The following is a 24982-nucleotide window of genomic DNA, read 5'->3' on the forward strand; positions in this document are numbered from 1 at the left end:
ATCCCCGAACCCTATTTGGTTCAAGACCTTATGGAGTTGACGATCTCTTGGATCATTAAGGGGTGTAACCTTCACCTCGTGAACGGTTTACAAGTTCCTAAAAAAACTTATTGGCAACTCTTTTGCTCTATCTTCTTTCCCTTTGGACGCCACCGTACTTTAGTGTATGATCACAGTGGGGTTCAAGCTAGGGGATTAACGCTTGAATTATTCCCTACAATTACTAATTGGTGTTTTCTAGTGTTTTTGTAGTTTTGGTTGAGTTTTTTAGGGATTTGCATCTTTGGAGCATTTTCCCATGATTTCTATGAAGCAACTACGAGCATTGTAGAAGCACGACCGGTTTTCGTAGCCCAGGGCCGGTTAGAGTCATCAAATCGGTGATTAAGGGCAAAACATTGTGGTACCGAGGCATTTGGACTGAGTATTCAAAACTCGAAAGAGGAAATCCGGATTGGACCGAAGGATCGGAGCCCAATCAAGAAGTCCAAGATAGCCTAAGAGCTTCGCCCGGCCAAATATGGCTCCGCCCGAAGGCGCGCCTGGCCAGGCGGGGTGAAAGAAGAATGAAGCAGCCCTTCGTCCGAGCTCGCGCTCAGCCGGGCGCGAGAGATGCCCTTGATGGAAAAGAGGAGGGCCCGACCGGGCGCGTGTTTTTGAGGAGCTGATTTCGGCGATTTCCTTAGTTTTTTTTTTTTTTTTTGGCAAATCGATTTCCTTAGTTTTAATTAGGATTAATTAAGTGTTTGATATAAATACATTTTTAGAGTTATTAGTTTAGTATCTCTTCTCCTATACTTTCTCTCTCTACTTAGCTTTATTTTCTCTCTCTACAACTCTACACTTTGTTCTTGATTCATCTCTTTATTTACGTTAATTTTGGTAACGATTTCTTCTTTATTAATTTCAGTAATTCTATTTATTTTATTCATTATGTTCTCTTTAATTGCTTTGATTAGTTTAGATTTAATTATGCGTGGGTAGTTTTCTTTCTAGGGTTTATGGGGATCTATAAATAATATGAAGGGGTAATTTATTATTGTTGATTATCAATGCTTGATTAATTTCCTATTGATTGATTTAATGCTATGCAACTAGACATGCGCTGGTCTTTTATGTATGAGTTTAGCAATATTGATTCGAGATTCAAGAGATGAGAATTGATATTTAGGCTTAGTTTCAATAGGCAGGTTAATTTACAAATAGTTAAGTCGAGATTCGAGAGATGAGATTTAATACCGGTAGATTAATTCTGTGATTGTAATACGTAGCGAAAGCCCTTTATGATCTGGTTAATTGATGCATTGATGATTGATTTTTATGTTTTACCCTTGAATATTATTTATTGGTGAACCTATGCCCTAGGTCCTTTATTCATTGATTTCTCTTTACCCTTAATCTTTGTAGTTTAGTTTCCCTTCGATAATAATAATTTGTTACTCAATAATTTAGATTGCTTTGATTAATTAGGAATAGAAAGACTAGTTTCCCTGTGGATTTCGACCCTACTTCCCTATTTATATTTAGTTAGTGGTTTTAGGTAATACTTTTGATTGGGTGATACAACTTTAGCCTGTCAGCATCCAAGTAAGTAATTAATTTGAAATCATGCTTTGATTATTTTGATTCCTAGTATCATGTTAGGATGTATTTATTCCTTCCTAATATCATGTTTAGGGTAATTGTAGACACCTAAAAATGTCTCTCCAAAACCAAGCCCAATGATGAACAACCTTTCACCGCCATTATTAGTCGGGTTGAGTATTTAATCTTGCAGTGCTTCAATCCATATTTCCATTTCATGAACCAACCCAAATCCTATCCCATTTCCCCAAACCATAACTTATTTTCCTCTTTTCGTGCCTTTAAACCTAAAATAATTCATTTCGTGTCCTTTAAAATCATTCATTTCGTGTCCTTTTTATAAAAACGTTTAATCCAGTTTATTTTGGTTCATAAACTGGGTCCAAGATTAAATATTTGGATAGCGCTTGAAAAGAGATTTCCAACGATATATTATAAGCCCAAATCCGAGTTATAACGAATAAGTTATGGCCAAAATATTAAACTGAGCCCAAACCGAACCTAAGTCCACCTTACCCACGACCCAATGATCATGTGGAGGGTCCAAATGATTTAATCCAATTCCTTAACCAATTAGGATTAATTAGAAGCTTCTACAAGTTTCTAAAAGATCGTAATTATCCGTTTTGAAAAGATTAGATTAAAGAGTTTGAAATTGAATAAAACTTTTCTTTTTGAAAGTCCTAATTCTATTCGAATCGAAAGACGTTCAAAGATAGACATATAATATTTTAGTGCCTCACAGTTTTTATCCAAATCTTTGATGGTTGGATAGCCCTTGAAATTATCTTTCCAATAATATATTATAATATCAATTCCGAGCCATAACGGAAAAGATATGAATAAAATGTCAAACTCTATCCAAAACTGACACCGTCTCCCTATTTCGGCCTACAGACACCTAAAAATGTCTCCCCAAAACCAAACCCGATGATGAACAACCTTTCATCGCTACTATTGGTCGGGTTTAGTATTTAATCCCGAGAGTGCTTAAAAAATCGTATTTGATTAAATTCGTATTTTTGAACAGTCCATGGATTAGTCTTGATGTTTGGTAAAAGCATAGTTTTAATTTCAGCCCAAACTTATTATTTAATTTTAGCCCAAACCTTTTTTATTTTATTGTTTTATTATTTATTTTTGGCCCAAACCTTTTATTTATTTTATTTGCTTATTTTCTTATTTTATCCCAAATAATAATAAATCAGAAAAGGCCCGAAATTATCAATCGACACTTAAAATACTGAACGAAATTAGGGTTAAAAATGTATTTAGACTGAAAAGCGGACTGAAAATTCCCGCGCCACGGCAGGAATCCACCGTGTCATGGGAATCTTCCCCGTCTAACGGTGGGATTTCCCGTGACACGGGAATTTCCGTGTCCTTTCCGCGTAAACCCTTAACGCGTTTTCTTCCCCGTTTACTAAAAATTTCCAACGTCACTCAAAAATTGCACTGTGTCACGGGAATGTTTCCCGTCTGACGGTGGGATTTCCAGTGTCACGGTACAGTTTTCCGTGTCGCGGGATACTTTTTTAGGGTTTTTATCATTTTAGGGTTCCGTGTGCTCCCTCAGCACATTTTCTCTATAAATACCCCCTCATTTCTGATGTACGGGGCACCAATTAATTCTCTAGTTTTTTCTCTCTTCTATGCTCTAGCTTAAACACTAGCCTACCCTTCTTATTTCAAAATTCCTTCTTCAAGTACTCCAAGGAGTCCGTACTTTACTCGTAGTTCTGTCCTTAAGCCAAGGCGTGAAAGGTAAAACTGTTTGAGGGTTTGGCCCCAAATCAACTCTACTTTATTTAGTTTAATTTAATTATTGTTTTATTATTATTTCCTTGAAGTTACTAACTCGTTTATTATTTTGTAGTTGCAAACAAACAGAATCAAAGTAAGAATTATGTTCCTTTTATTTCTATTATTTTTCTAACGATTTTATATTGTTGGAATTATTGTTGAATTGCTTCCAATATTAATGTTTATTCTATTATTTTTATTGATCACCATATTGCATGTTAAAGGGAATGTGTAATTGAAAATCACGCCTAATAAGATAATTTGGACAACCGGTTTAGGATCCTTTTTAATCTTGTTGTTTAATCAAGTGATCACGAATATTTTAGAATTATATGTTGCATTAATATTAAACCAATTTAGCTTAATAATAGTTTGGAGCAAATTGAATCTCTGTTTGTATGCCTTTGAGATCGCAGGAATGCTTTTCACAATAAGAATTGAGTAGAGGCCAATACGGGCGAATGTGACTCCATGACTCACTTCGTACCATCATCCCCAATCCTCCTTTCGTGGTTTCGAACCATATGGAGTTAGTAATCTCATGGATTATGAATGGGGTGTAACCTTCACGGGTCAATCGTTGTTGCCTTCGTTGTCCCTTTATTCGTGGTTGCCTTTTAATGATCTGTGAACGGTTTACAAGTTCCTTAAAAACTTGTTGGCGGCTCCCTACTTTCCTTGTCCGTAATCGTATACGTCAATTCCCACTTTCTATGATTGCCAAACATATTCACCACATGCTTTTAACATAGGCGCACTTCGAGCGACGCCTACACGGCCATATCTTTTATTTTATAAAATATTTTAATCTGATTCTAATTGGGTTAGAAAGTAGACTTTAAGAGCTTTCTAACGATATCTTATTCATATTATTCCGATTTCTGGATCAAAAGATATGATAAAAACACAAACCGCAAAAACTGTTGTCTATCGCAAGAGTTTTAATCCGATTCGAACTCGATCTTTTCTTGATTCTTCGACCTTTTTTTTCCCTATAAATAGATGTCATATCACCCCTTTTCCAATGATCAACAAGCTTGATCACAAGTTTATTCTCTTCTCCCTCTTTAGCCTAAACACTAGCCTCCCTATTCTTTCATAACACTTCCCTTAAGCACTCCAAGGAGTCCATACTTGACCCGAGGTTCCGTCCTTAAACCAAGGCGTGAAAAGGTAGAATTAACTGAGGGTTTGGACCAAATCAACTCTAATTTTAATTTAATTTAATTTTCATTAGCTTTATATTTTTATTGAAGTTACTAATAGTTTATTCATGATGTAGCAATTTAAAGGAACGTGCGGAATGTGAGTAATTAATTAATTTAATTACTTATTTTATTTTAATATTGCTAGCATTTATATTATTATTTGATTTGACTAAAAATTTATTGTTAAATTGCTTCCAATATTAATGTTTATTCTATTATATTTTTTATGATCACCATATTTCATGTTAAAGGGAATATGTAATTGAAAATCACGCCTAATAAGATAATTTGGACAACTGGTTTAGGATCCTTTTTAATCTTGTTGTTTAATCAAGTGATCACAATATTTTAGAATTATATGTTGCATTAATATTAAACCAATTTAGCCTAATAATAGTTTGGATCAAATTGAATCTTTGTTTGTATGCCCTTGAGATCGCAGGAATCACTTTTCACTATAAGAATCGAGTAGAGGCCAATACGGGCGAATGTGACTCCATGACTCACTTCGTACCATCATCCCCGATCCTCCTTTCGTGGTTCCGAACCATATGGAGTTAGTAATCTCATGGATTATGAATGGGGTGTAACCTTCACGGGTCAATCGTTGTTGCCTATCGTTGTCCCTTTATTCGTGGTTGCCTTTTATGATCCGTGAACGGTTTACAAGTTCCTTAAAAACTTGTTGGCGGCTCCCTACTTTCCTTGTCCCTAATCGTATTATGTCAATTCTCACTTCCTATGAGTGCCAAGCATATTCACAACATGCTTTTTACGTAGGCGCACTTCGAACGACGCCTACGGTAATAACTAAAATTTCTAATATCATGTATGTTTTTATGATGCTTCCTATTTTTCTTCCTAATATCATGTTAGTGTCATGTCAGGTATAAAGTTTTGATCTTTATTGTTTAGTGACATGCTAGGATTTGTTATTAATCTTGTTAGTATTATGCCTAGGATCTTGCTATTATTATTATGCTTTATTGAGAATATTATTAATATGATTATGATGATTGTTAATTATTATGTTGCTTGATATATTATTATTGTTATTGAATGATCACACCTTTTATGCATGTTTAAAGGGAATTCGTACTTGTAATCACGCTTAATAAGATAATTAATAATCTTGTTTAGGCTAATATGATTATAATTCAAGTTATCGCCAATAATAGATTTGTTTGTGCATTAATATTCAACCAACATAGATTAAACATGTTTAGGGTTGACCTATTGATCGTATGTTAGTCAAAAAGCGCACATGACTACGAGAAGAATAAAGTAGAGGCCTATTTTTAGGGCAGGTTCAATCTCTTTTAGGTTGGATTTGTACCTTCATCCCCGAATATCCAGTCATGGTTCCAGACCACTATGGAGTTAGCGATCTCATAGATCGTGAAGGGATGTAACCTTCACCCTGTGAACGGTTTACAAGTTCTTAAAACTTGTTGGCGACTCTTTTACTCTAACTTCCTTCCCTTTAGACGCCACCATGCTTAAGTGTATGATCACAGTGGGGCTCAAGTTTGGGATGCTTAAAATATTCCCTACACCGTACCTTCCTTCTGTTTGTTGTAAAATCTGTATAATTACTGTAATATCATCCATCTTCAAAAACTTTAGATTAAACATCCGTAAAAACTTACAAACAGTTGATACAAGTTTTGGCGTGTGAAAAATGTATTTAAGAAATGTAAGAATCAATAGGTCTTAGCTGCATCCTGGTGCAGCTAGGATAGCTGCGTGCACCATGCCCTATAAAATGAGCATTTAGTAAAAAAAAAATATGAATACGCAAAAACATTGAGCATTCAGTTATAAAAAATGAACACGTAAAATAAAGAATATTTAAAACTAGTAACAGAAAATATTTTAAATAAATGATCATTTGAAATATTAAAAATGAATATATTATCATATAATCGCTGGCGTACGATCTTAGAAATGAAAATTTAGTAAAACAACACATAAAAAATGAACAAATAAAAAAATGAACATTTTCAAAAAAAATAAAAAATAATAATAATAATAAAAAAAAGAAGAAATTTTGAATTTTAACACCTCCAAAAAAAAACATAATAAAAATGCTCTATTTTAGCACCATCTAAAGTTTAAAAATTTTGATTTTACCATAACTTAACGATTGTCGTCCAAAAAATCGTTAAGTAGGGTCTTTTGTGCCGCATGTCGCCAAATAATTAGTTTTTTTTTTTTTTTAAATCTGAAAAAACAAAAACCCTAAACTAGCCACCCTATCCTCACCGCTGGCAGCACGCCGCCGCCCACTATCCCACCCTAGCCACTGCAGATTCCGCCTCTCCCTTTTCCCTTCCCCAAAACCGATAGCAGCTCCCTAACGGCCGCTAAAAACAAGTAGTCTTTTCAAACCACCCAACACCGACTATCAATAACGACCGCTAATGGTCGAAAACGATCGGTGTAGTGCCTAAGTGGTTGAAAACGACCCTTAACGGCCATAACTCGGTCATTTTCGACTCTTAGCAATCGTTTATGATGGTCGTTTCTAAGGGGTGTGAAAAACAACCACCGGTTTTTTGTTGCCATTTTGGTTTGGTTGCCAATTGTAGGGATGGGGAAAGAGTTGGGGTGGAGAATCAGGTGGCTGTTGGGCCCGGGAACGACGATGTTAGGGGGGTAGTGGCGGTGACGTGCTGCCAATAGTAGCGAAGTGGGTGGCTGGGTTAGTTTTAAGGTTTTTGTTTTTTTTATTAATTTAGACCAATAATGTGTTGACACATAGGAATTGTGGGTCCCACTAACGGATTTCATCCATGAATTAGTGAAGTAGTGGTGATAAAAAACCATTTTTTAAAAAATTTTTGTGGTGTTAAAATAAAAGTTTCTATTTTTGAAGTGTTAAAAACTATTTTTGTGTTTTTTTTTTTTTTGATGTTAAAATTCAAAATTTCCTTACAAAAATATGAACATTTATCATACAAATCATAAAATAATTGGATATTAAAATGAACATTTCATTAAAAAAAATATGAACACATTAAATAAAATGAATACGTAAAAAAATGAACACATCAAATAAAATTATAGTATTTAATATTTTAAAAATGAACATGATTTTCATATAGCTGCATAGGTTCAATTTCATTGTATATATATAATTAATAACGACAAATAAAGATAACATAATCATTAAAATATGTTCATTTTTATGTACTAGATATTCATTTTTAAGTGTATTAAATGTTCATCTTGTACTAAATGTTCAATTTTAAATACTACGTGTTCGATTTTTTTAAAGAAATTATACACAAGTTTGATTGTAATTATTATCTAAATAGTTTAATATAGGAAAAATTGTCAAAAAACATCTTTTACAACACCTGTTTTTGTGAAAAAACTTATTAAATTTCCTTGTGAAAGCACATCTAAAGCCACCTTTTAAAAAAAAAATAATAAGTAACACCTTAACCCAAATTTTGGTGTTTGATTTGGTTTTCTGACATTGACTTTGCACATGATCTCATAAAATTAGCTTCCTTTATATTTTTCCCCATTCCCTCACCAACACCACCTCACTACCACCCCACCGCCACCACCTCACTGCCACCACCAATTCACTACCACCCTCACCAACACCATCTCACCCAATAAATCTACTCCCATGAAAATTCCACCCCCGTCAATCACCCCCACCATCCAAAAACCCCACCCCACCTCCTCACCCCCTTCTTCCATTGAAGCTCAATATTGCAAACATATAGAAAAAAATAATAATAATAATCAAAGACCATATTGGTGGGCATCCTAAACACATCGGCCCCTTGAAATTATTGCTAATTCTATCCTAAACACATTGGTGAGCATAAATCAGTCCCAAAACAGTAACCCTAATTTCCAATTACAAACCCTAATTTATGAATATTTGAATACCCAACAAAATTAACAAGTAATTTCATTAAATAAATACCTTAATAGCCCCGAAATTAGGTTAATTGCAGCAATTTGAGCTCAAATATGGAGTTTCCTTCTTCATTGGAAAGTAATTGAGGCTTGGTTGGAAGAATAGAGGATAAAGGAAGTTCGATTGGAGGGAAAAAGTGGAACAAAAATTAAGAAAGAGGTTTTTATCAGACCATGTGTGACTCATGTGAGAGTCAATGCTTGAAAATAAAGTCAAACACTGTAAATCAGGTTAAGGTGTTCGTTCGAAAAAAAAAAAAAATTAGGTGTGCTTTCAAAAAAAAAAAAAAATTAAAGTGTTTTTTTCACAATTTTCACAACAAATATTATAAAAAGTGTTTTTTGACAATTTTTCTTTAAATGTAACATTTTTAAACCATAGTCATCATCAAAATAGCTTAATACTTCCTCCATTTCACTTTGTTAGTCTCTTTTGAAATCAATCACTTAAAATAAGAAAAAAAAAAGGAATCTTAGTAATTTGGAATTTGATTGCAACTTTGTAATGTATGTTTTGTCTTTTCTTGTTTTATTTGTTTTACTTATGGTTATTAGCTATAATTAAATTGCATATAATAAATTTTGATTGGAAAATTTGTCAGCAATTCACTAGCACATACATTAACCAATCAAAATTATTTGATTCTTTAAACACTTTTTTTTTTTTGAGAAAACTTTAAATACCTAATTAGATTAATTAGGTACTAAATGCAGGACAATTTCACCTAAATACAAAATAAGTTATTTTTTTTTAAAAAAAACATTATATTCCAATTTTGTCCTTATTTTAACTTAATCCTCTACAATTTTTTTAAATGATAAAAATTAATCTTGTATACTCCTAACTATATAATCATCCATATTCCCTACTGTTTAATTTACAACCAAATTCTAACGTATTCAGTCTTGTATCCTATTTAATATTGAATACTATACAAATTCAAAGACAATAATGAAGTGCACTATGACGATTTTTTTGAGGTGCGAAAATTATGTGCCGTAGTAGATAAATAATCAAACTTAAATAAAATTTCCATCTTGTACGGCTAAGATTTTCGAAAGTCTCCAGCACCCCCCTAATACGATTTATGGGGGTCTCTGGTACCCGCCAGCTAAGATTTCCGGGGGTCTCCAGTACCACATCTATGATTTCCAGGGGTCTCCAATATCCACTTAATAAGATTTTCGGGGGTCTTTAGTACCCATCGGATAAGATTTCCAGGGGTAAACAATACCCCCAAAAAACATAGATGGGGGTACTTATAACGAAAAATTACAACAATTCAACAAAAAAATTAAACAAAAAACCTTAGACTGGATGGTTTATGAGCAGTGAACGACTTCTTCGTCTCTAAGGCTCAAATTGAAGAATTTTGAGGGAAATAAAGCCTACTGAAATGGCGAATACGTTTTTTTTTTTTTTTTTTTTTTTTGTAAAAGGCTATTTCAGTCTTTTGATTATTTTCGTATCATTAATTAATTCCTACATTTAGGTTATTTTGTATTGCATTTATGCCATGTATTATTTGCGCACAATTTATTCACCTTAAAAAAAATGTTAGGAAATATTCAATATGGGTATATCCTTTTGAAACGCCCAAAATAATATACGACACTGATAAAGAGAAATGAAGGGAGTAATTACTACCTTCCTCAATTTACTCTTTTTTCCTGAACCACACTCTCTCTCCTCCACAACCACCGGCTTCCTCCGCCGTCAAAGATATCATCATTAGTCACCATTAAAGTCCTAAGCTCAACAAATGAAGCCAGCCCCAAACCCTCCATCATCATTCCTCTCATTTCGAACCTACAAATTGATGAATTAAGAGTTCAAGAACTCAGGGGGAAAAAGGGACGTTTTGGCTTCAATGGGGTTATCACGTTCTCCGTTGAATCCTTCTAATACTTGTATCTCCCATTCAAGCAGTTTCTCAGGTAACCTGTTTCTTTTTGTTATCATGATATAATTTCACAATCTAATTTAATTGTCACTGCATTAAGTGTATATTTTAGAGTATAAGTTATTGAATTGTAGCTTGTTTTTATTATTTGAGGTTGATTACTTGATTTGTGATGAACTAATGTATAATTAAACTTATAATTCTTGTTCAATGATTGTGTGATGTGTGTTACTTGCCTACTAACATTAAAAGTTTGGTGTAGGACTTTTTATTTGGTTTCTTCCATGTATGCGACGATATGCATTATGTGAATATGCATTTTGCATTATGTGAATATGAATTAGACAAGTTGCCGCGATTTCCATCCATCACCCTGGTGTAATATTACACCCTCATACATTCTTCTCCCAGCATACGTGTAGAGGAGATTGTGAGAGGGTGTAGGAAAGACGTTATGCAAACTTACTGTTCAATTCACTTCATTATGTCATCGACAAAAATCTTCATCCTCCATCCCTTACAAAGGAATAATCACCTTTTGGTTTATGTATCTGACCCCACTTATGGAATTAAGGCTTTGATTGATTGACTGATGTCAATGTTTTTGGTGATAAAAATGTAAGATTTGGGTACATTTTTCTATCTTAAGCCAACAGCAGATTTTTGTGTGGATGGTGGTCATAGTTATATTTTCGTCTTTTGATTTGACTGGTTTCTGTATGACTTAAGCATTTTGCCTCACTCTTCAAGTCTTCATTTTAATAAACTTGAGATCTGGATCATGATTGTAGGTTTCAATTGAAGATTTAGAATGATTTGGGATGCAAACTTCTTTAGATATTGTTTTGTGGAGGAGCTGTCGTTTCTTCTTCTCTTCTACATCTGGCCAATTGAAGAGATCAAAGTCTATCTCTACTCAATCAAAAGAAATCGGGAACCTTCTCGTGGCAGCCCATATCACCAAAACTTTGTCTCGATCTGGAACGGAAAATCTTGATGTTGATTCCGTATCTCTCTCTGGGAGTCTTATTCAGCATGTTCTTAGAAAGACCTCCCTTGACCCTTCAAAAAAGATTGAGTTTTTCAAGTGGTGTTCTGATAGGTATGGTTATAAACACTCTACAGAAGCTTATTCCCAGATTTTCCGTGTACTTTGTCATTCAAGGAGTCGCCAGCACCTTAATGATCATGTGGTGCGGTATCTATTTAGTGCAATGAAGCATGATGGTGTCCTTGTTGATTCAGCCACCTTTAAGCTTCTGCTTGATGCTTTTATCCATTCTGGTCAGATTGATTCTGCTCTAGCAACTCTTGAACAGATGGAAGCTTTAGGAGCTACCTTTAGTCCCCTAATGTATAATTCTGTTGTCATTGCTCTGGTTCGAGAAAAGCAGCTTGGTTTAGCTTTAACTATGTTTACCAGACTTCTAGAAATGTCCAGCGGCAGTGGAGCTGCTGTTCCCTGTGAGCCTGTTGCCTGCAATGAATTGCTCGTTTCTCTCAGAAGAGCCGAAATGAAGGAAGAGTTTGGGAAAGTATTTTCCTGTTTGAGAGAGAAGAACATTGCATTGGATGCATGGGGTTATAATATATGCATTCACTCATTTGGCTGTTGGGGTGACCTTGAAACTTCACTCCGTCTTTTTAGGGAGATGAAGGAACCAAATGCTGGTACATGTTGTGCTCCAGATTTGTGTACTTATAACAGTCTCATACATGTACTTTGCTTAGTTGGCAAGGTGAAGGATGCATTAATTGTTTGGGAGGAGCTAAAACACTCAGGTCATGAGCCTGATGCTTTCACTTATCGTATATTAATCCAGGGCTGCTCCAAATCATATCAGGTTGAAGTTGCAAGTAAGATCTTTAATGAAATGCTATGTAGTGGTTTCCAACCAGATACTGTTGTATACAATTCTCTTCTAGATGCTTTTCTAAAGGCTAGAAAGCTCACAGAAGCCTGCCAACTTTTTGAGAAGATGACGCAAGAAGGGGTTAGAGCAACATGTTGGACATACAACATTTTAATTGATGGGCTGATTAAAAATGACAGGGCAGTTGCTGGTTACACACTTTTCTATGATTTGAAAAAGAAAGGGCAGCTTGTCGATGGAATTACTTATAGCATCATCATTATGCATCTTTGTAGGGAGGGCCAAATCGATGAGGCCTTGCATTTGGTAGAAGAGATGGAAGGCAGGGGATTTGTTGTTGATCTAGTCACTATAACTTCACTCTTAATTGGATTTTATAAGCAAGGTCGATGGAATTCAACAGACCAGTTGATGAGACACATAAGAGATGGAAATTTGTTGCACAATGTTCTCAGGTGGAAAGTTAATATGGAAGCTACATTGAAACATCAGCAGAAAAAAAAAGAGGATTGCACCCCCATTTTCCCAGCTGAAGGCAATTTTAGTGAAATTGTGGACTTGCTCTCAGTTGGTGGTGGAGCAGATAGCGGTGTAGGATCAGGTGATGATGAATATTCAGATTGGGAGTCAGGCACTGCTGATGTGGATGAGTGGTCATCATCTCCTTACATGGATCAATTGGCGAATGAAGTCAAATCCAACGGCCAATTTTTTAAATGGTTCTCTTTGAACAAGGGTCGGCGAGTTCAAGCAAAAGGGATGAACTCATTTGATATTGACATGGTTAATACATACTTGTCCATTTTTTTAGCAAAGGGTCAATTGAGCATAGCCTGCAAACTGTTTGAGGTTTTTACTGATATGGGAATTGATGCTGTGAATTACACATACAATTCCATAATGAGTTCATTTGTGAAGAAGGGTTATTTTGATCAAACGTGGGGAATTCTTCATGAAATGGGTGAGAACCTTTGTCCATCTGATGTAGCAACATATAACATTATAATTCAAAGTTTGGGAAAGATGGGAAGAGCAGATCTAGCTAGCTCCATTCTGGATAAGCTTGTGAGCGAGGGTGGTTATCTTGATATTGTTATGTACAATACTCTCATGAATGTCCTTGGTAAGGCTGGTAGAGTTGATGAAGCGTTGAAGCTCTTTGAGCAGATGAGGAAAAGTGGGATAAACCCTGATATTGTTACTTTTAACACATTAATTGAAATTCATACAAAGGTGGGTAGGCTGAAAGATGCGCACAAACTCCTAAGGATGATGTTAGATGCAGGTTGTTTACCAAATGATGTGACTGATACAATATTGGATAAGCTCGGGAAGGAGATGAAGAAAGCACCAACCAAGGGCAATGATTAGAAAGCACCAAAAAGTCATTGATGTAAATGGGATTTAATCCGATGTCATACCTGAACCTTGAGGTCTTGGGTACTTTCCCTGGGACTTTTACTTTATATTTAACTGGGAAAATTGATTGGATAATATTGAATGTTGCATGAATTATATTGTGGCCCTTGTGGGACAAGAATTCTCTGTTTTGTTGGCTGTTTTCTGTAGCAGATTGTGTATCAGACATTTGGTCCAGAAGGGTATCACTATAAAAAGTGTGAAAACCTAGTTGTTGTAGACTAGTAGTATACATTAATAAATAGAAGGAACATATATTTCTGGATAGCTTTGAAATAGTACCAAGTGGGAAATCAATTATATGTTTTATGAAGCTGCTATCAAGATTCTGATGTCTTATCATGCTAGTTGCTAGCTTAAGTGAATAGGAAATGCCTAAATGGTAAAGTGTTAGTGAAATTTCTGATGATAGCTTAACTGATTTGATCATGGATACTTTTCCGTTTCTTTTAAGTTATTATAATCTAGTTCATGTAGTGAAATTGTTTGTTGATCTTAGGACTTGGAAGTAGGACATGGGGTCATTAGCTATTCGTGTGAAGCAGGTCGGTGTTTATCAAGTACCAATTAGTTTTGCTTTGATGAAGAATGCCATGCTCAGAAGTGCGTTTTGGGCTTATAACAGTGTACGCCAACGATCTACTAATGTGAGCTTGCTTACTCTCCCACTTAATATCCGAAGGATTGGTACAGTTCATTGCACTTTTGGTTCATCTTCTAACGGAAGCGGTAACATAACCGAAAAGGAAAATGATGAGGATTATGTCAACTCCAATGTAATTGAAGCTGGTAGGATGTACTCTCATTACCATTTCATGAGACTGAATGTTGGAATAGCTATGATTATATAAACTTCATCAGCTCATCTTATAATTTGGTATTCTTGCTTGCTAACATGTGTCTGAATTTCCTAGGTCCATAGGATACTACACTGTATTTTGCTGTTAATATCCAAAACTCCAAAAGTGTCAAATGATAGTATGAGACTGCATTGTACAACCCCTATTTCTATGGTTGTTTTCTTACGACCGATTATTAACCAGTCATCTCACGTTCTGTCTCTTTTTGTAACTGTTATCATTGCACTAGATTGTTGGGAATATTGTGGTAGATGTATTATAAACTTTATTTGCTAGGATATTAATGAACTACTTAAGAAAAAACTTGTGTTCTCCTGCCATATCTACTTTTTCAATGGTGTTGATTCAAGATACACCCTAAGTTTAAAATAGATACAAGTCAATTCTGCATGCCTGCTTTGGAGCAAATAAGCTCCAAAAGGCATTCACTGTTGATTCTTTGAAGAATCATGTGTTGCCTGTTTCTAGATTTTGTTTTCTTCACAAATTATTTTGTGCATACTATTAATCAGTATATCTGTATTGCTTTATTGTAGTGGAGGTGAAAAGTGGTTTAGATGGCTTGACACTAAAGATGAGAGATGGCAGCTTCTTGAACTGTGTCCATAACATAACAGCCCTCAAAGTGACCAACTTCCAGATTATGCACCGCACCCAGCCATTGTGCTTAAGATGGAAGATGGAACGGGTCTTTTTCTTCCAATAATCATTTGTATGTACATAGACCTCTTTGCTAGCAGATCTTTGCGTTTTTTGTATTTTGCTAAACCAATTTGATAATTGTCAAAACTTCAAAATTATGTGTTCTTGCAGTGGAGAGGCCTATTGTGTTGCTCATGGCTGCTATGCGTAATATACATATTGTAAGGGCTTGTTCTCTTACGTTGAAATTCAATTCAATTCAATTCAGCTCAGCTCAGCTCAGCTCCTAATTTCCTTCTCTTATAAAATATTCATTTCAGTTCAGTTCAGCTCAATTCAGTTCAGTTCTGTTCAGTTCAGCTGAGTTTAGTCAATGAGAACAGGCCCTAAGTGTATATTTTTCAATGCAATGCAATTTTACTGTGAACTTAATCAGCTATAATTTTCATAGTTATATAAATTTAATCATTAATTTTTCTGATGAAATGTGCAGGTTAGGCCAACAATGTATCAGAATATGAAGGAAATGATTGAGAAGATGAGATACACAGTAAGTGGATTTAAAAAAAATTCCCCTCCCCATCGGTTATTTGGTGGAAAGTGTAATTTGTCTTTTGAACCCCACCAAGCATATTTCTTAGATGCATCTTTGCAGGCCAAACTTGTCCTTGTATATAAGAGAATCTATAAAGCATATATTGCTCAGTTATATCTCACAAAGGCATGTATATAGTTATGTTTACATTTATAGATTGTTTAAGTTTTTCTTGTGAAGAACAATAGAAAGTCAATGATAAAGGTTGATAATGAATTAAAATGTATCAGTTTTGACCTTCGACCTTCAGGTACATATATTTTCTTCAAATAATTACTCTTCTGGGGCCTTTTCGGATGCTATCTTTCCGTTTAGCCTTTTATAAAAAAATAAAAAATAAAAAAAACCACTTTAATTTACCTTTTTTGTTCTGAGCGCTACTATACTGCGTCCTTTTGTTAATTTTTGCTAGATTCAGTGCTAGTTGCCTGATATCCTTGTATTTCAGTTCAGATTTTGGATCTGTATGCTTTTAGCTTACTGAAGTCAGTGCTATGCCTGTCTGTTATGCTATGCTGCATTGTATCGATATCTCAACTTGTCTTCAGATGATTGTACCTTGTGTAAAATAGTTTCTGTTAAGCAACTTACACAGAATACTGTTTGCATTGTTTCAGGCAAGGAAATAAGTCTGATGCAACTAGATCTGTTAATTATTTGATTATTATTCTAAATTTTTCCTCATATGCTATAATAGTTACTCAAAGTTAATGCATATGCTTTCCCCACGGTCCAACTGTTGGTTTGACCATTTGATAGAAAGACCTAAGAGATATGGAGTAAATCATTCTTCAGTAATCAGTATCGAGTTCTTACTATATTTTACCATTAGAAAGTTGACTTACCCGCTCTTACACATCTTCTGCTACAACATGCTTTCTGTTGAAAATGAAGAAATTTATGTTAACAGAAGCCCGTCAACTAATGTATCATAGACTTTTCACTACAAAGATCTCTTCTTATGTACAAGCAATTCCAAATAACACATACATATCACAAAGTCTATCAAATCTTATAAATTAAATAGTTTTTAAGCTTTACTCTGAAGCTTATCTGTATCTTTACAGCAGCACAGGTGCCTATACAAGTCAACAGGAACTTGGCTCAAAGTGATGGTATGAAGATTGTTGAATCTCCAAGGGCCTTGCATAAGTATTCATGTCAATCACAGAAGGATTAGTGACATTAAAGAGGATGTAAATACATTTCAAACAAAGCCAAAGCAGATGCCTTCTGAGAAAGAGGAGTTGCTAAATGCTGCAATATATTGAGTGGATGCACTAGATGCCAGGTTGAGTGCAACCAGAAAGGTAGCTCTCTTAATTGTAAATTTGTTACTATTACTAATCATATAATGAACTGTTTTTCTGATGTAAAAAAAATGAATAGAGAAATCAAAAGGGCAGCTCTTCGTGTGTCCTGCTGCAGGAAAATTAAACAAGGCTGTGAGGTGTTTTATGGTTCTTTATATCATTGTTTGATGGGCAGGCATTACATGAAGCTTTGATGAGGCAGGAAGACTTGCTTTCATACTTTGATACACAAGAATCTGCTAGATTCCGGGATTATGAAAAACCTTGTTCCTTCAGCTATTGATGTGAATGTGGAGTTTTCATAGATGCTTGTTGCTTACGTTTATCATTCAATCTGCAGGAGAGAAGGTTCAGCTGGTGAAGAATGGGTCGCTGCTTACGAGAAACTTGCCATATTCTTTGAGTCTCTTTCTCAGCAGTGTGAATTGCTGTAGAGTTCTGATTAACAGAGAATTTTCCTATATTTCTGAACAGTAATGATGTGATGGATGTTATAGTTTTCTGTTGAGGTTAATATTCATAGAAATGAGAGAAAAGTTAGTATGGTCTACTATTAACATATCATGTGATTGCCTTTCTGAATCAAACAAATTTCATAGGTGTAATCGATATCTACTGATATTTCTTACAGTCTCCTGAAGATCTGATTATATGAGAAGAACTATCCCAACCAAAAGTTATTTCCAATTTTAATCAAACACAATAATGCGGAGGTAACTGTCAGTCCATTTAAACTTGAATCATTCACCATCACCACAATAAAATGCTAGCCATGTCCAGACGGATTACCAACTGCTACAAAATTTCCGCAAATATGTACTCTATACAATTGATCAATGCATTTTTTTTTTTGGCAAGTAGACAAAAGATATATTACCACCAAAAAAAAAAAAAAAAAAAATGTACAGTGCAGTGCCTAGAGAGAATGAGATAGTGATATATGTGCTCACTCACATTAGAATATTACTGACAATATTCTCTTGAATCCTTTTGAGATAATCAAGCTCAGCATGATTCTTGTGAAAATTCAATGCCTTGTTTACAGCCCTTCCACTGTCAACATCACAAGAACTATCTTGTGAACTGGAGGATACTTCAGCAGCATGGCTCTTGCGGACATAAGTCACAAAAGAAAACCGAATACTATTTTCCACCATCTGCCTGGATGAGAACAATGGACTGAACAATAATGAATCAATTTGGGGAATGAATGTATCACATTCGATGTTTACCTCTATATCAGTCAGATGAATCGCCTCACAACCAGGATCATTCAATGCTTCTCTGTAACAAAATAACAGAAAATGACCATCAGCAACCATTAAAACAATAAAATTGAAATTACGATTCAAACTCATTTCACATTGTTCTGATTTCCATTTTTAAAATTTAATCGTAGTATCAAAACTTCCAAAGCAAATTATGTATGCCTAAATCTCTAAAAACACTAAACAACAAAACTTCAATGGTACCAAAAAAAACTTATTACACAGCTACAATCAACTTACTTCAGAATTTCACCACCTCCTATAACAAACACCTTCTCAGTAGACGTATAATGAGGTGGTTCGGCCAGTAACTTCAATGCTGAGGACAAGCCATTGCATATAACTAAATCTTCAAAACTTTCAGCTCCCAACTTCCCTGCACGAGTCAGCACAACATTGAGGCGGCCAGGTAGAGGCCGATACTTTTGAGGAATGCTTTCCCAAGTCCTCCTCCCCATGATCACTGCATTTCTTTTACCATCACCCATTGTAGCTGTTGTGATCTCCTTAAAGAATCTGAGATCAGATGGCAAATTCCACGGCAATTTTCCATCCTTCCCAATTCCCATTTCTCGAGTTGCAGCAACCACAACATGATAAGGCCTTTCAAGACTGCAATTTACTTCAGTCTTCCCATTGCAAAGATCCACAGAAGCTTTGCTTTCACAAGCCCTTAGTGAACAAGACAATTCCGGCCATGTACTCTTATTTCGAAATGTCGATAATTTTGGCATTGAAATTGAAATATTGTTGGCATAGCTACTTCCATGAGAGATCAACCAGGTCTGAATAGTAAAAATTTGTGACACATACAAGTCAGCGAAATTACAGATTTTAGCATTTACTTTGAATCTTGATCAACCATTTCATAATTATTTGATACACATGATCATGATCAAGGAGGAGAGAAAGATCCCTTAACTCCCTCATTTTTTTCGCCTCGAAAACAATTACAAGTACCTCTCATTTCCTCTATTACAGTCCATTTTAACACTGGTATACCATATAACAAAGGGTAATCTTGTTAAAAAATACTTCTACATGGTTTGAGGCGATTAAACCGTCGTATCATAGATTCCAAATGGGACCAACATAAAAGAACGGAGCAAGAAACTCTCATTCTATCAACATAGACAAAATTTCATAGTCAGAAAAAATAGGCACAAAGCAAATGTAAGATTGTGAAGCAAGTTTATAAATTAAATTTGACTATAAAGGAGAAAATAATACCTGGGAATAATGCAAAATTCGACAGAACAGATGGGATTTTTGAGCAAATTGCCCTGTCAACATCTGCTCGCATACAAGATGGGATTTAAAGTTTTTTTTTTTTTTTTTCTTTTCCTTCGAGGTAATTGCTTTTAGGTTTTTATCGATTTATCTGAGAAAATGAGTAGCAATTCATCTACTGAATGACTTTTTTTTTTTCCTCTCTTTTATGTAGTAACGGCATGATATTGAATGTGTGCCCATCCTATTGAGAAGTCCCACAGTGTAACCCCATGGTATGGTTAGTAACTCTACCGTAAGTCCGTAGCCCATGTCAGCGAACATTTAAGACAAACGTTAGAGGAGCAATTATTCCGTCACCTAATCTTCACTTTTAACTGTACCTTTCTCTCTCCTTGAAAAATATTACTGATTTGGGTATTTCTACCCTGCCACATGGCCTAATGAGAGCGCGGCATGTGTCACCTGAACAGGCCTCCAAGTGGACATCTCAGGGGCGGCTGACACGTGTCAAGCAGATTAGCCCTCAGAAATTAGCGGCCTTCAAGACCCAATTCTCGAGGTAGTCGTAAAACGGCACAGCCTAGGATCCTAGATCATCAAACCCTAGAACAAGGCACACATTTTAAGGACCCTATAAATGGGACATTCCCCCAATTATTGGGATACCTTACAAAGTTACAATCATTACATCATTTACTATTCTCGAAAATTGATAAAACACCTGATCTCGAAATCCGAGAAAATATTTACTTTCCGCACGTTTTTCTCCGATCCCGTACTAACTTAACTGCCGAAAGCGGACATTTGGCGTCTTTTGCAGGTACATGCGACTTGGATCCAGCCTGTGAGTTGTAACTCTCCCAAGGGACACAAAGAACCCTAAAACATTTGGCGTCGTTTGTGGGGAGAGTACCTCAAAGATGGTTTCAAAATAACATGTTGTTGGAGAGGTTTTTTCAAACCATGACACTGATAACGACTGTGAAGTCGAAACCTACGTGGCCCCTAATGGGTCACTCACCTCTAAGCGCATCCGTCCTAGGGACAAACTGGAACGGAACAATGATCAGGCGGGTACCAGCAAGCCCCCTGGACAGCCGTCTGTTTAGACACAGGCGGCAAGATCTGCCTAGTCACCCGACACGAGCTCATGAAATTCATGACGAGTTTCAAGGGTGAAATCAAGGACTTGATCACCAAAAAGACGATTCTTTGCTCCTACAAAAGAGTAGTCGGCCAAAAAACCAGCTCAGTTTGAGAGAGCTAAGTCAGTTAAAGACCGACACCCTACTCCTCACCCTGTAACCAAGGAGAAGGCTTGGCCCTTGATTGACCTTTCTTAATTCCATTTCCCCGAAACGGCAAAGAGAAAAGCCACCCAGCATGTTCAGCCGGACGACAGTAAAAGACATTTTCTGATGCTTGGCTTTACATCGAGCTAAAGAAGATTCAACAGCTGTTCGAGTCAGCTTCCACGTCGATTTGCCCAGATAGCTTCAAGAATACCTCAGTGAGGAATTCATAATCTGTACATGGAACTTCGTTAGGCAGTCTTTTCGTCCGCACAGGTCCCAAGGTAATTAATTAGGCTCCGTATGCGGCTAGCCATTATACAGGCCGCCTGCACTGCCTTATATTTAACCTGCCTTTTTTTGAGGGCAGGTGGCTTACTATTTTCAGCCTATGGACCGGCAGCTTCGGCTGCAAAACCTTGGAGAACAACCCTCTGCGTTCTCCATGGAAATAACTAAGGTCGAACAGCCGGCCAAGGTTAAAAACGTGTTGGTGGGAACCTATGATGGTACCACCAACCTAGAAGATCACCTTATGGCATACACCCACCAAATGTATCTACAGAGGTTGGATGATGCCGCCTGATGTTGATGCTTCCGGCTACCCTGAAAAGCATAGGCCAACAGTGGTTTGGCAATTTGCCGGCTGGTGATATGTCTATTTTATATAGTATTTTACCCTCGTCCCTTGGTCATATTTGGTAGTGTTTTTGGCTCTTTAGAACCACTTTTTTATTAGTAATTGGTGTTTTCTAGTGTTTTCGTAGTTTTGGTTGCGTTTTGTAGGGAATTGCACTTTTGGAGCATTTTCCTGGGATTTTATGGAGCGACTACGAGCATTGGAGGAGCATGACCACTTTTCATAGCCCAAGGTCGATTAGAGTCATCGAACCGGTGATTAAGGGCTCGACATGTGAAATACCAAGTATTGGACACTGAGTAATCAAGCCCCAAAGTGGAAATTTGGAATGGGCTAAGAAGTGAAGCCCATTCCAAGTCCAAGCATAGCCGGCCCCGATCGGGCAACCTTTGGCTCGATCGGGCAGCTTCCCAGGATCAGAGAACAAAGAAAAAGGCGGGCCCGATCGGGCGCGTGTTTCTGGTGGGGTGTTTTCTGCGATTTACTTAGTTTTAATTAGGATTTGTTAGGAGTTTTGTATAAGTACGATTTAGTGTTATTAGTATTAGGGACCTCTTCTCTTAGACATTCTCTCTCTACTTAGCTTTATTTTCTTTCTCTCTATAACTCTATACTTTGTTCTGGATTCAACTCATTATTTCCGTTAACTTTGGTAACGATTTCTTCTCTATTAATTTCAGTAATTTTATTTCTTTTTTTCATCATGATTTATTTAATTTCTTTGATTAGTTTAGACTTAATTATATGTGAATAGTTTTCTTTTAAGGGTTTGTGGGGATCCATGAATAATATGATGAGGTAATTTGTTATTGTTGATTGTCAATGCTTGATTAATTTCCTATTGATTGATTTAATGCTATGTGGTTAGATTAGGCCTGGTTTGTTATGCAATATTGATTCGAGATTCGAGAGATGAGAATTGATGTTTAGGCTTAGTTTCAATAGGCGGACTAATTTATAAATGGTTAAGTCGAGATTCGAGAGATGAGATTTAATACCGGTAAATTAACTTTGTGATTGTATACGTAGCGAAAGCTCTTTATGATCTGATTAATTGATGCATTGATGATTGATTGTTATGTTTGACCCTGGAATATTATTTATTGGTGAACATATGCCCTAGGTCTTTTATTCATTGATTTTTCTCTTACTTTTATTTCTCCTTACTTTTATTCCTAGTAGTTTAGTTCTCTTAAATAACAACAAATTGGTTACTTGATAATTTAGATTACTTTTGATTAATTAGGAATAAATTAACTTCTTTCCCTGTGGTTTGACCCTTCTTCCCTATTTGCATAGTTAATGGACTTAGGAATTATTTTTTATTAGGTGATTACGACTTTAGCCTGTCAGCTGGATGTATAAACAGCTTCAAGATGCTTGCGTTCTTATTTTCTTCAAACATTTCTTTGAATATCCCTGCAAAGAAAACAAGTCTCGATCTAAACAATGTGCAGCAGGAGATAGAGAAGGACTGCGTTCCTACATCAGGCGGTTCAATCTGGTGAGAATCCAGATTCAAGGGTTGTCTGACGAGGTAACCTATACAAACTTCTTCAAGAGTCTGAAGGATAGATCGACCTTCAAGTTTGACCTAAATTGCAGCAGATGCATATATATACTTAAAATACATAAATCTCATATATTTTCTTTAATAACTTGTAATTTTACACTTTAAAAAGGAAGAATAAAATACATTTACTTATAGCTTTCATTACTTGTAAATAAAAAGTAAAAAAAAAAGAGCTTTCATTACTAACTAATAATAGAAGCATCAGCAGCATCAAAGACAGGAGGTAGTAGCAGCAATTGAGATGATGGCAGCGAAAATTGAAGGTCCCTTTGAGATTTGATGACTACAGAAGGAGGAGAAGGAAGCTGAATGCAGTAATATTGAACTACTTCTTTTAAGAGTCTTGGAACAGGGAATGGAAAACGTTATCATAAGTCACATTTCTAAAGCAAAGATCATATGTAAAGTAGAGAGAGAAAATGTTTATTCGTTGCAAATAATATGAAACAGAGGTAGTATGTTTTTTAGTTATAAATTATCGTACAGGTCAAAGTTTGGTCAAATCAGAAAATCAGATTAGACTAGATCATATAAGTTTAGATAAACAAAAATAAGGTGAACTAAACAAGCCTTTAGTAATGCCCCTAAACTATAAATATACTAAAATAACAACCGTTGACATCACCACTTTTTAAAATTGTACACATGTTAAGCTGTTGTTAAAAATTTTCCCGCCTAAATCAATTGTTGACATCATATTCTTATTTTTTTTTACCTTAAATTATTATAATTTTTTTGAAGACAATTATTATATTGTATTATACTCTATATTTTATATTATAAATTTATAAGTGACTATTTGGCTTCAAAATATAATTACTCCTGTTAAAGAGTACTCTGTATTGCATAATCTGCTAAAATTTTTACTGCTCATCAAAATAAATTAGATCTAAATATCATTGCAATTAATAATTATGTTTCTATAATTAATCTCATATGAGAGACATACATAAAATATAATTATTTCAAAGAATTTTTTATGTCGTGCATCGCACGAGGCTTATCTAGTATATATATTTAAAAAAAACGCCCCTAATAGTAAGAAAATTTTAATCCGTGGTTTATACACACGAGTGTACAGTGCTCACCGTACACCCGGATAAATAAAAAAAAGTCGGAAAGAACATCCTGTGTTTCATACAGAATATACATGTATTTGACAAAGAACATGTTTGTATTTGACAAAAACATACATTACCAAAGAACATAAAGATATAATAAAAAGAACGAGATAAAAACTTAATAAATTTTTCTGAAAAATTACACGTTATTAACGGAAAAAATTGAGCTGACAAAAAATCGAGTAGGGCCGGGTCATATCATAATTTCTCGTGCCCAAACCCGTAGAAAAGTAGCGGGTTTTCGGGCTTTTTTCGAACCCAGTTCGAGTTTTAACTAAAAATGCATTTTTAGGTTTGCCCAAACCCACCCTATTTCGGAGCGGATCGGGTCGGGAAGCGAGTCATGCCAATGTTGATCACCTCTTAAAAAATCTTTATCAAAGATATCATTTCTCAAAAAAATAGTTTTCTATCTCTCCAAAAAAAATTCAACTGTAACATCCCCAAATCTCCCTCTACGGAATTACTAGCATAATACGTATAATTATACTGTAGAGATAGATTTGGGCATATTACAGCCGCGAGATTATGCAAGGCTACTCAAAGTACTTAACTCAACTACAAAACTTGCAGCGGAAACTCAATTTTATTTTATTAATACTATAAAAATAGTAACATTGTTATGAGTGTTCAAAAATAAAGACAAGACCAACATTCCTGAACTAGGTGAAGCAAATCCCTGGACTCCCATATGCTCATTCATGACTCCAC

The 24982-nt window shown here is 35.5% G+C and overlaps 3 protein-coding genes across 4 annotated transcripts; 2 read left to right on the top strand and 1 right to left on the bottom strand.

The window, feature by feature from the left end:
- Nucleotides 1-9650: 9650 nt before the first annotated feature.
- On the top strand, nt 9651-13713 carry LOC110724196 (pentatricopeptide repeat-containing protein At4g01570-like). Its single transcript, XM_021903603.1, has 2 exons — nt 9651-10475; nt 11233-13713. The coding sequence occupies exon 2, from the start codon at nt 11263-11265 to the stop codon at nt 13684-13686; it is 2424 nt and encodes an 807-aa protein (XP_021759295.1). The 5' UTR covers nt 9651-10475; nt 11233-11262; the 3' UTR covers nt 13687-13713.
- On the top strand, nt 13702-17749 carry LOC110724199 (bifunctional nuclease 2-like). Its single transcript, XM_021903606.1, is given in 8 exon segments — nt 13702-13755; nt 14234-14523; nt 15131-15198; nt 15201-15306; nt 15408-15457; nt 15730-15786; nt 16899-17141; nt 17485-17749. Coding segments are annotated over 6 exon segments (609 nt in total). The 5' UTR covers nt 13702-13755; nt 14234-14249; the 3' UTR covers nt 16953-17141; nt 17485-17749.
- A 101-nt stretch (nt 17750-17850) lies between these two features.
- LOC110724197 (bifunctional dihydrofolate reductase-thymidylate synthase-like) lies at nt 17851-19995 on the bottom strand. Of its 2 annotated transcripts, none has more exons than XM_021903605.1 (3): nt 19643-19995; nt 18653-19533; nt 17851-18428 (listed from the first exon to the last, which is right to left on the bottom strand). In XM_021903605.1, the coding sequence occupies exons 2-3, from the start codon at nt 19144-19146 to the stop codon at nt 18095-18097; spliced, it is 828 nt and encodes a 275-aa protein (XP_021759297.1). In that variant the 5' UTR covers nt 19147-19533; nt 19643-19995; the 3' UTR covers nt 17851-18094. The 2 variants fall into 2 exon arrangements, with proteins under 2 accessions (XP_021759297.1, XP_021759296.1); XM_021903604.1 differs by having other exon boundaries at nt 18653-19197; nt 19643-19994.
- Nucleotides 19996-24982: the final 4987 nt, after the last annotated feature.

This window comes from Chenopodium quinoa, unplaced genomic scaffold, assembly GCF_001683475.1.
Source record: "Chenopodium quinoa cultivar QQ74 unplaced genomic scaffold, ASM168347v1, whole genome shotgun sequence".
Classification (NCBI taxonomy): domain Eukaryota; kingdom Viridiplantae; phylum Streptophyta; class Magnoliopsida; order Caryophyllales; family Amaranthaceae; genus Chenopodium; species Chenopodium quinoa.

Excerpts from the sequence above, each read along its gene's own strand:
- LOC110724196 (XM_021903603.1), top strand. The coding sequence starts at position 11,263 with ATGCAAACTTCTTTAGATATTGTTTTGTGGAGGAGCTGTCGTTTCTTC.
- LOC110724197 (XM_021903604.1), bottom strand. The coding sequence starts at position 19,705 with ATGTTGACAGGGCAATTTGCTCAAAAATCCCATCTGTTCTGTCGAATT. Across the intron at positions 19,198-19,642 it reads GAATTTTGCATTATTCCCAG|ACCTGGTTGATCTCTCATGG; the intron begins GTATTATTTTCT and ends TTTACTATTCAG. Across the intron at positions 18,429-18,652 it reads GGAGGTGGTGAAATTCTGAA|AGAAGCATTGAATGATCCTG; the intron begins GTAAGTTGATTG and ends ATTTTGTTACAG.